Consider the following 11,845-nt stretch of genomic DNA (forward strand, 5'->3'; position numbering starts at 1 on the left):
ATACAATAATAGCTCAAATAATTATCTTTAACAAAAATCTATTAAAAATTACTATAAAATTATAAAATGAAATTAACATTAATAAATAATCAATTAATTTATATAAAATCCCAATTTAATAATGAATAATTACTTAATTCTTTAAGTTCCACTTCAAAGAAAGCATTGACACATCAGCTAGAGAAGGGTGCATTATTGTTTTGGAGTAAGAGAAGGGTGCATTATTGTTTCGGAGTTCTATGTCGGTCGCATCAATATTTTATTTGATGTGCCCAATTATTTTTCCAAAGTAAAACTATTATTCAGCTTAAATAATAGAATGTATGATATTTCAAATTCTATAAAATGTATAATATTTCAAATTCTTTGAAAATCCGTTTTACTGAAACACAAATATATGGCCGTCGATAACATGATCGGACGGTAGATATTCTATCTCGCCTTTAAATTCAAATCCTCTTGGTAGTTTGGCGCCATTGCGCGTATCCCTCTCAACGAGCTCAGTAGCTCGCATATGAACAATCATGGTTTGCAATCGCATAAACATTGCCCCAGAATCGATCCACGAGCCACCAGATCTCTCTCTGCACGACTTCCAACAGTTCATCTGCGTTTCTTCGTGGTCAAAACGATTTCAGAAAAGGTATTTTTCTGCAAGAGAGTGCTTAAATTGCAAAGCGCCATTATTTTCTTGTCGCCGTCATGAATCCTCTACGCCTTGTCTTAATGAAATTATTTAGAATTCTTGATTGGAAAAATTTGCCATATTTCAACTTTCTGGAAATATTTCATTAAATAAGCTACCGTATTATCTAAAATAAATATGAAGAAAGAGGCCGTGCTCAAAACAATGTTTTAAGCAGCAAATTTCACAAGGGTTATTTCTGGTTCAGTTATTCTGAGCTTTCAATGGAAAATTTTGACTCTATTTTGGCTTACAGGCAAGATTTCATAAACTAACGCTCTCTATAAATGGACTAGACAAGGTTGTGCTCAAAATTTTGTTTAAAAAATGGCAGAGTTTGGGAAGAAGTTCTTTAAGTTAATGGATCAGCATTCAGATGCATTTCGAGTGGTTTGATTGAATGATTTCTATCTCAGTTCCGCACATTTAAAAGTTTTGGAGAATGGGAATTGATAATTTTGGTATTTGATGGTGTTCTATTCAAATTACACAAAAGAAGATAGAAAGCTAGGGCTTTTAGAGGCTAAGCGTACACAATGGCAAATCTTTACAGATTTTCGTGAGATTTTTCAGACAGGCAAATAGGATAGAAAATTAGGGATTTCACTAAGCCAAGAAAGCTAATGCTACATTCTTTACAAATTTATTTCAGAGTTTTGAGACTGAACATTTTTGATGTTCAAGTGGTTCGTAGATATCTTCATGCGGTTTCTATTTCCATGGAACCAAGAATTTGATACCTCAACATGAAATACTGTGCTCCGAAGGGTTTTCCCTTCCAGCTCATCTTTGTGTAATGGAATAGAATCGTTAATGCTCTTTAGTGTCTGGAGAAGTCAAAACTAATGGATCAGGAAGCAGGGGCTATTGGAACGGTTAGTAATTGAGGGAAACACTATCCTTCACAATATAACAACGTAGAGGAAAACTCATGGTACATTTTTGTAGTTTTGGTCAGATTAGGCCATCCAAGCACGCCGTTAGAGATTTCAGAGAGAAGCTCTTTGTTTTCTTTAGCACCGGCTGAAGGGGAGAACTTTTGCCACATTCCGGGGTCATCTCTGTTCATTATAGAAGGAGGTCTTGTAACCTGCTCCAAACTGCCAGTTTCTCTCTTTGAAAGTTTGTATTGAAAACCAGTGCTGGGTAGAAGGTTTACTCATATGAAGGATGCAGAAAATGAGAGTCCTTTAGTGAGTCCATGAAAAAGGCTTGGCGAAGATTTGGGGCAAAATGATACCTGCAGCAGAGCCAACAAAGTTCCAAAATTAGAGCCAACCTCACCAATTAAAATCTGCAAACAACTTGGAATCCTATCTTTAGGACGAGATTGTTTGAAGCACCCCGAAAACTCAAGTATGTTATTACTATGCTACCTTTCTATAGACTGGAATTATTTCTTTTATTGCTGCAATATCCGTGATATAGTCCTAGTTCAAGAAATTGAAAGATAGACCACAATTAGGAAATGCTACAACCACTTTGTATCTATTGGCATTGGATGGACTAAAATCTGGTCAAACTGTCAATATGTATTGGTCTAGAATCTGTGGTCTTCATCAGGAAAACCCTAAAACTTTGGTTTTCTATCAACAATAACTCCATTTCCTAGGCTCTGATTTGCACAATTTTTTTGAAGCTGGGTATTTTTCTAGAGGAACCCGGATCTACAACTGGTTTCTTCATATTTTAAAATTTTAGAATATGATTTGCTTTTTGCTGTCCTCTTTTTCCTTTGAAAAATTTATATAAAAAAATAAAAATTCTTCCACTTTGTACCTCGAAAAAGCTTTGATACCACTTCAAACTGAGCCAAAAAATCCAATAATCTGCTAACTCAGCTAATATTTTCCATTTTTCGGTGACATTTTGTTGATATATCAGGATATTTTCAAAATATCATGATATGTTCAAAATTTGTAAAATTCACAACTTTTTCTGCTGATAATATCCCTGAGCTGAGAGAATCATGATATCTCATGATATTGACGATAGATAACCAATCTTTGCAACACTGTATTGGACAACAGAGCATTAATTGAAGATTTTTGGTCTCATTTCGATGATTCTTTGAGCATCAATACATTCCTTTGCCTTTGGTACTTTTACATACAGTTTTCCACATTCACCACTTTTTCCCAAAAGTGAGTGTGGGGTAAGATGTTATTATTTTTGCCCATTAGTAATTACAGAATGGTTACATAACGGTAGTAGTTAATTATTATTAAACTAAGAGCATGAATCCTTTGTTTATATTCGCATCTCCTTCCACCCTGGAAGGCACAGAAGGGCAAGTGTTATTATAAATTTTCTGCCACTTATTTCTTGTTTGTGGATTGTTGGCTTGACATATTACAGGCTATTAATTCTCTCTTTTTGTTGTATTGGGCTTGTTTCCTTTTGTCTAACATTTCAACTGATAGACGATGGATGGTAGCCATGTGAAAAGTAGCTAAATTTTAGCAACAGATTCCTTTGAATTATGTATGTTGAAAATGGTTGTTATTGATGTCAAAGGCTATCCAAATGAAAGAGAGTTATATAGTCAAATAACATATTTTGAGACCTTTCCAACGATATATGACACACCTTCTTGAAATATTGTTTTTGGATTTTTGATGTCCCATTTAGGTATCCTATCTTTGAATGCATTTTTACTCCAATTATGGAACATGATATATATATATATATATGGTTGGAAAGCTTATTCCAAGATTTTTGCAACATTATATGGCACTCCCCCTAACTTCTTTTGGTTAAAGAGATGATTTTTTTCAATATTATAGTCTGCCAAGTTAGCCTAGCCAGTGGGCAAGTCGGCCTTGCTTTTGGTGGTCAAACACACTATATATAGGTGTTATGTGTAGGGACCTAGGACTTACTCGCTCAAGCCAATTCAGGTTTGTCTAAGCAAGCAAAGGAGTAATTCTAAGGTTCATACCTCATGAACCAAGTGAAGCATAGTTGGAGAGTTTTCTTGTGGGAAGGGTTTTTGGCACTCTTTGTGAAGGTTTTTGGTCCTAGTTAGAAGGTGAGTTGCAATGCTGTTCTAGAGGCCGAGTTTTAGCCCTGTTGAAGGCCGAACTTCAATGTTGTTGAGGCTGAGTTTCAGGTTTGTTCTGGTGGCCAAATTTCGATGTTTGAAGGTTGAGCTTAGGCCTAATTTGAACTTTGAAGGCCAAGTCTTGTAGTTTTGATGGGAAAATTCAGGGTTTGTTTGAGGGTTCAATATAGGGTTTATGTGTGGATGAAGTGCAGAAACCCAGGGAACTTACCCAATGGTGGGCATGCAGCCTTGTACTTATCTTCATGGCTTGTGGAACTTATTGGCAAGATACCTCTTCTTGATCCAACTGTCTGATGTGAATGCCATCCTTGAGAATAGGCAATGATATGGTAATGGAGGTGTAGTTTATATGGAAGTTTTCTTTCAAGATTCAAGGGACACATGACAAGAGTGCTCGTTCTTGTCCTATTTAGGTCAAGATAATACTATATAGAATGTTCAAGGTAAATTTTTACTGTGAGTAGGGGCAATATGGCAATATCCAGCTGCTTGAAATCTCGCTGACCCCAACAAATTGAGGTGACCAATATGGCAGCTGAAGAAATATACAACAACCCAAATGGTAACTTGCTGGTTGCATACGATCAGAGTCTCATTTCTGGCCCTAACTAAATCAAGGCAAAAGCTATGTAGCAAGCTTCCTTACTAGTCCCATGAGATTGAGGAACAAGATACATTCAAACAAACATTGTAGTAGTAAGGTTTCTTGAATATATCTCTGCCTACACATTCCTTTTGCAAGTGTGTAGTTGGTTATACCAGCTTATAATATAAGGGTCAAGGGAAAATTGCAGAATGTGCAACGTGCAGTATCTGGCTAGTTGCACCAATAAGAAAAACCATAACCAACAACATCATCTTCTTATCTATGAAAGTGAGATGGTTGGCAGGGGCAAGTTGAGAGTTGATGTAGCTTTAATCCTCAGCAAGAGAGAATAATTTTACTCCATTTGACATATCATGACCCCTCTTTGTTTTCCCAAGGCAATCTGGTTCATAATCCAATTAATTGCAAGCTTCACATGTTGGCTAAATAAAATGCTGTCATCTATGCATAGGTATATCCCTTGGCAATTGGCACTTGAGCTCTCATTTTACACAACTGATGCATGTATGTATGTATGATTGTATGCATGTGTGTATGGATTGTATGCATGTATGTATGCATAGTACATATCCATAGATACATGTATACAATCCATACATACATGTATACAATCCATACATACATACATACATACAATGTATGCATGTATGGATAAATTTTGTTTAAAAAATGGCAGAGTTTGGGAAGAAGTTCTTTAAGTTAATGGATCAGCATTCAGATGCATTTCGAGTGGTTTGATTGAATGATTTCTGTCTCAGTTCCGCACATTTAAAAGTTTTGGAGAATGGGAATTGATAATTCTGGTATTTGATGGTGTTCTATTCAAATTACACAGAAGAAGATAGAAAGCTAGGGCTTTTAGAGGCTAAGCGTACACAATGGCAAATCTTTACAGGTTTTCGTGAGATTTTTCAGACAGGCAAATAGGATAGAAAATTAGGGATTTCACTAAGCCAAGAAAGCTAATGCTACATTCTTTACAAATTTACTTCAGAGTTTTGAGACTGAACATTTTTTATGCTTTTAGACCCACTGCTTTATGTAATTGGATTTATAAGATAATGGCTAAGGTTTTGTCTGTGAGATTAAAATCACTACTTTCTAACTTCATCTAACCAGAACAGTTTGTCAAATCTATGACACAATTGTTTCAGCACAAGAGGGCCTCTACACTATTCAAGTCAACAAAGTTCCAGCAATGGTGATCTGTCCAGAAAAGCACTTTTGAATGTGTTTGTCCACTTTCCATAAGGACAAGAGTCCCAATCCCTATGGGTGGACTGTGGAGTTCTACCTGGGATTTGTTGAAGTGTTGGGAGACAACTTACTTCAGGTAGTGGAAGAAATGAGAAGCTTTAGTAAGGCTCCCTGGCTCCTTCATCTGGACCTCTATTGCACTCATTCCAAAGGTGGATCAACCTGAGTCTTTTTATGCTTTTAGACCCACTTCTTTGTCTAATAGTATTTATAAGATAATGGCTAAGGTTTTGGCTGTCAGATTGAAAGCACTACTTTGTAAGTTCATATAACAGAACCGCTTGGTTCTCTAGAGGATCGTCAGATCCATGAAGCAATTGTTTCAGCACAAGAGGGCCTCCATATTATTCAAGTCAAAAATGTTACAATAATGGTGATCAAGTTGAACCTCTCCAAGGCTTATAAAGGGTGTCTTGGCTCTTTCTGATACTTATTTTTATCCATATTAGTTTCAACTTACCACTGGTAAATTAGATTATGGGATGTGTAATTTAAGCTTCTTATGCATTTTTTATAAATGGTTCAACCTCTAATTTCTTAAGACCCTCAAGAGGGTTAAAACTTAAAACAAGGTTGTACCTTGTCTCCTTATTTATTTCTTCTAGTTGTTGAAGGACTAAGTAGGTCCATCCTAGAAGCAAAAAAAAAAAAAAACAAGATACATTCAAGGGATTAGCAGCGACTCTTGTAAAGAAGATCATGGCATTGCATAGAACCAATTATTCCCCTGTCCTTGCAACATATCCCTGTGGTTATCCTATTAAAAACCCAGGCCCTAGCAGCAGAAGAAGTGTGTGCCTCATTTAGGCCTTCCTCTCCCATTGTTCGCCCTAGATCCTCACCCCACTTGATTAGGACAAGCAATTCTTCCTCTTTAGATTTACTTTAGATAGAAAAGATACAGAGATAATACAAACAAGAATAGTATGATTAGTCTTCTTATTAGTTTAGTATCACTTGGAATAAAGAATAACTCCTTTGTTTATATTATCTAATCAGTAACTCGCAAAGGCATCAGAATAATAATTAGGAGTTATTGGTTTCTTTTTGTAGTATATGTGGTTGTAGTAATCTATTACAAGTAGGGAAATCTTGGACAAAGAAAGTATGTTTTGGATTACATACAGTTTAGTCTTGACTCCTGAAAAAAGATAGCGGAATGTCTTTGTTAGTAGGAGATTAGGAACTAACAATATGACCGAGACTTAAATTCCTTTTACTGTTTTACTCTTGAGGGATTAAGCTCCTTAGACTTCATAGGCAACAAGAACTACAAATTACATACATCGGAATCATCATCCTTCTTTTTATTATTGGTATTAATGGAATGCTTAAGACATGAGCTTTGAAAAGATGAACAATGCTTTATTTATATATGGGTCTTTGAGAAGAGGACGAGTTAATTTAAAAGGATATTAAAGTAAGTTGAAGAAACTCTTTAGAATACTTTATAGTAAAGATCCATTTATAGTTTATATAGATACAAGCAACTGGAAAACCACCTCACTATGACACCCTTCACCTTCGTTTTTAGAGGACTTTTATACCACTTTTTCTCACCCTGGAACCAGCAGCCCACAACAAAGAGGAGATATCAGATTCCATATCCTTATGATATATATAGCATTGTCACATTCACCCCCAAGAAGCTACAAACAATAAAGTGAGAGTTATCTTTTAGTTTGTAGTATTATTAGCAGATCAGATCAGGTTGGTCACTACACTCCTCTCTTCTTGTTTCTCCTCCAGAGCCTTGGTTTATATTTGGGTCTTGTTGTGAGAAACGTATGAAGGTGGAAGTATGAAGATCCTTGGATATTGCAGAAGTTGGATCTAGGATATGTTGGATTAGGATTTAGAAAGTACATAGAGAATAGAATAAGAATTAAGATTGTACAAATTAACATATAGAAAGTCGTGTCCTTTGATAACAAGGAGAAGGAACAGAGTCGTGTCTTTTGATAGTGCATGGGTATTGATAAAATGTGATGGAATGCATTTTTGATGAGATGCTTGACCATAAGATACTCAGAACCTTATGAATGTTTGGCTTGAACAAACGCTGGACTTGGAATTTGCTCATAAATGAATTCACTGTATTATATATTTACACTTGTAGTTTTGTTGTAATAGCTACAGGCCTATGAGCTTAAACCCTGAACATACATATGCATTGATGTGTGTAATTAAGGTGAACAACCTATATACCTTTCAATACCAGGGCAGTGAACATAGCCCAAAACTTGTAATGACAACCTTGCTGAATTAGTTACAGGAAAGGTATGTGTCCTTCCAACTATACCTAAACATATATATGTGGCATGGGAGTGATGGGATATTGTTCTTTGGCTGCCTTAGTTTCTGTATGTTAAGTGATCTGGACTCTGGAGTATTAAGACTCCTCCAATCATTATTTAAATCATGGAGGTGATGTCAAGTAGATCTGAGTGAGATTCTCTAAATTGGATCTGCTCATCTAGCTGACTGTTCTATTAATTATTCTTGAACACCTGAGGATGTGCATTCTAATTGATAGAAATAATACCTTGTCAATTTTGAAAGATAGTCTCCCAGCCAGGCGTGCTTCTACTTTGGTTTTGGGTGAGGATATAGGTAACCTACCGGTGCCAAGAGGGCTGAAATCAGGAAAAGTGACAATACATCTTACCTGGATTATCATATTGATATTTACTGTGACTAGATTGATTCATTATCCTTTTGGTTGTACTTACCCATGGGTTTTATTTTTCTCTTATTACATTCCTGAAAGATTTGCGGAAGATCTCAAAGCGCTCTTCTTTGTTTAATCCGTCTGCAATGATTGTTTTCCAAAATATGCTTGCAAAAATATGCTTGAGCTATTTTGACATATTTAATGTTAATTTTAAGATATAGGAATGGTATTGGGTTTTTCCCTCATGGTACAGAAATGGAAAGAAGATGAAGTGGACAACAATAATTAGAATTATTCTTAGAAATTAGTTAATGGTTGGTATTGAAATAAAAATAGTTATTGTTTTAAAAAATGTGATTTTATAATAAATTAATAACAATGAAATAATAACTCTCTTGTTTATATTCAGCCTGTAGGCTATTCAATTCCATATCATTCCATTATTATTTACAACTCATTTAATTGTCAATCTCATGCTATGATATTGGCTTTATCCCCAATCCAACATGTACTGCAGATTTACCTTGATCTTCACTTGTGTTATTGTATGTTTTTGCAATTTCTTGGAAAGCTTTAATGCATTTGGTCTTTTATCGACTCCTTTGTAATGGTGAGATTGTACTGTGTAATAACTGTTCTCCTGTAGCTTTCGTATTTTGGATATGGGGCATTATATCTCGAGAAACACAAATAGACTAACACTCTCTTTATTTTCCTGTAAATAAAACAGAGAGTTACTTTTAAACGCATTTTATTTATAATGGATATATTTTTTAATTCCATTGATTTGTTTGTATCATCATTGGTTGAAGATCAGCGAAAGTAATGTGGTGTCCGTGGCAGAAGATGAGCTAATGCGCATTCTCATATTGATGCGAAACTTTGTGCCTGGATATAAGCAAATTGTTGAGGGTGATTGGAAAGTGGCAGCAATTTCTTACAGGTCATATGATCTAGAAGGTAAAACTATTGGTTCTATTGGTGCAGGGCGTATTGGCAAAGAACTACTTAAGCGTTTGAAGGTATTCATTCTTAGGATCTAGTACTACTTCATGATGTTGCAAACTTCTTTTCAAAAATCAGTGCTCCATAATTCTTACGCATGCATGCTGTTTGTTTCAAAATTTCAATCTAATAATAATAAACATTACATGATGTTGAATTGAATTGCGTTCCTTTGTACAGCCCTTCAATTGTAAGCTTCTTTACCACGACCGTCTTTCTATTGGACCCGAATTGGAAAAGGAAACTGGAGCAACATTGGAGACAAATCTTGACGAAATGCTACCTAAATGTGATGTACTTGTCATTAATATGCCTCTTTCTGACAAAACTAGGTGCGCCTTATCACAATTTCATAAATAATCTCTCCCATTATTCACTCAAACATCAATAGCACCTATATATTTTGTACAACTTGTGAACAAAAACCTAATTATTGTTTCTCTTGCCCTTTCCTTTTGGTTACAGTAGGGGAATGTTTAACAAGGAAGGTGTTCTCTACCAAGCCTAGCTTTTCTCTCAGAATCTTAACATCCCCTTTGCAAAGGGTTTCATTAGAATGACAACAACCCGCATTTAAAGCATTTCTCCACCCATCCTAATTAGAAATACAATTTTGGGTTCTCTACTAATTTTCTCCACACCCATTTAATCTAACAATGGACATAGAGCATGTATATTTATACTTGTGTGTTGGAAATACCATTTTATACTTTAATGTTTATTATTGTTTTATTATTATTACTTGAATTTCTTCTTAACAAGTGGTTGTGTTTCTTTTGGTTTTAGTGAAAGTATGGGCTCCAATGTTGGCTCTCTTATTATGGAGTATAATTCATCTTTGAGAATTTTTCAATTATTAAAGTAGGTTAGTCAATTGCTTAAAATATTAAATTTATTTCAAAAAGTTTCTGTTACTTTATAGGTTAGACACTGGCTTGAAATATTAAACTTATTTCAAAATGTTTTTGTTACTTTATAGATAAGGCGTAGATTTCTTGGCTCTATGATGAAAATAATGAAGGGAAAATACATGTTAATATGTTACTTGTGCTCTTTGACTGAAAAATACATGGTGAGAGAAAAATGTATATTATGCTAATTGAGGAATGTTTTTCACTTGTCGAACTTATAGTATTGAATTTAACACGCTAACACTTTACAACAATGAATTAACAATATTCATGATGAAAATAGCAATATGGAAGATTTATCTGCATAATGAAAAAGGCAATATGGAAGATTCTGATCACGTTCCAAGGCATTTCTTAAAATGTGGATGTGACAAAAGGTTGTTGTGGAAGTTGTTGTTTGTATATGGAAAATTTCTTGATCATTGTGTATAATCCTAATGTTGATAGATATGTCTACTAAATGCTTCCAGTTAATGGGGCATTGATTTGAGCATTCAATATATTTTTATTCTTTATCAAAGTATTCTTTTGTTGTATTTGTATTTTTCAATTTATGCCTTACGGCGTTTCCTTTGCAACATCTGGTGCAAATGCTAGTATATCTTACCTCATTTTATGGTTAACATTGTATAACAAAAACATGCGTTGTGTTATGTAATTAATACTAACATGTAATATTGATTTTTTTTGTCAGAATGCTATAGGTAATGATTGCCAAGACGATGATCCAAATTATGTTCAACATATATCAGGAGATGATGAGGATGAGGATGAGGATGATGGTGGTGAAGGAGGAGATGATGATGATAGTTGCGGTGTTGGTGATGATGTGGATCAGAGTAATGAGGATGGTCAAGATGATCATGAGGATGATCTTGGTGGTGGTAGCTAGGCATGCACATGCATTGTTTTTTATGAAGAAATTATTGTGTAGAATGACATTGTTATGTTTAGATGGGTGTTGTGAATTTACCCTATATCAATGAGACATTTTGATTTTGTAATCATACGATGAGTTTGATTTATGTATGTTGTTAATTTATCGTAGAATAACGATATTCATGAAATATTTTGATTTGTTAATCATATTTGAATTTTACTTGTTTTGATTAAAAATAATACTGATTTTATTAGTATTATGTTGCTATTTTATACATGTTTTGAAAATTGTTAATGACACATTGTTATTTTTTTGGATGGATGTTGTCAATTTCTCTTAAATTTCTTTACAAATGATTTTGAATTGTGATATCTGCTTTAATGATATTTAGAAACTATCATATATTTCACTATGAATCTATAAAGGGGGTCATATATGTAAAGAAAAATATACTCTATATAAGAAGTCAAATGCGGATGTAACCATGGATGCAAAATTGAAAGTAAAATTGGATGTTAAACTAGGAATTAATACAAAATGCAAACAATTGACATACAAAGTGTTTTAAATTAGAAGTGAAAAATTGTGCAATAGTTGACACAAAGAAGGGAACAAAACATGGCATACAAAAGGATATCAAATTGGGCAAAAACAAGGACACATAAATGGGCACCAAATTAGATGCAAAAAAGGACAACAACTAGATGTAAAATAAGATGCAAAGTTGAGCGTTAAAAAGAAGCAAAAAACGTTACAAAT

At 34.4% G+C, this 11,845-nt stretch overlaps 1 protein-coding gene across 4 annotated transcripts; it reads left to right on the forward strand.

The window, feature by feature from the left end:
- Positions 1–457: 457 nt before the first annotated feature.
- Positions 458–11,358, forward strand: LOC149187408 (formate dehydrogenase, chloroplastic/mitochondrial-like). Of its 4 annotated transcripts, none has more exons than XM_089412804.1 (4): positions 458–643; positions 9,103–9,312; positions 9,476–9,627; positions 10,901–11,043. In XM_089412804.1, the coding sequence occupies exons 1-4, from the start codon at positions 515–517 to the stop codon at positions 10,908–10,910; spliced, it is 501 nt and encodes a 166-aa protein (XP_089268930.1). In that variant the 5' UTR covers positions 458–514; the 3' UTR covers positions 10,911–11,043. The 4 variants fall into 4 exon arrangements, with proteins under 4 accessions (XP_089268930.1, XP_089268931.1, XP_089268928.1 ...); XM_089412805.1 differs by having other exon boundaries at positions 9,476–9,584; positions 10,901–11,030; XM_089412802.1 differs by lacking the exon at positions 9,476–9,627 and having other exon boundaries at positions 10,901–11,358.
- The last annotated feature ends 487 nt before the right edge of the window (positions 11,359–11,845 follow it).

This window comes from Pinus tabuliformis, chromosome 3_1 (assembly GCF_031772625.1).
Source record: "Pinus tabuliformis cultivar Carrire ecotype Pingquan chromosome 3_1, CPIR1, whole genome shotgun sequence".
In the NCBI taxonomy this organism is placed as follows: domain Eukaryota; kingdom Viridiplantae; phylum Streptophyta; class Pinopsida; order Pinales; family Pinaceae; genus Pinus; species Pinus tabuliformis.

Excerpts from the sequence above, each read along its gene's own strand:
- LOC149187408 (XM_089412802.1), top strand. The coding sequence starts at position 515 with ATGAACAATCATGGTTTGCAATCGCATAAACATTGCCCCAGAATCGAT. Across the intron at positions 644-9,102 it reads TCAAAACGATTTCAGAAAAG|ATCAGCGAAAGTAATGTGGT; the intron begins GTATTTTTCTGC and ends CATTGGTTGAAG. Across the intron at positions 9,313-10,900 it reads AACTACTTAAGCGTTTGAAG|AATGCTATAGGTAATGATTG; the intron begins GTATTCATTCTT and ends TTTTTTTGTCAG.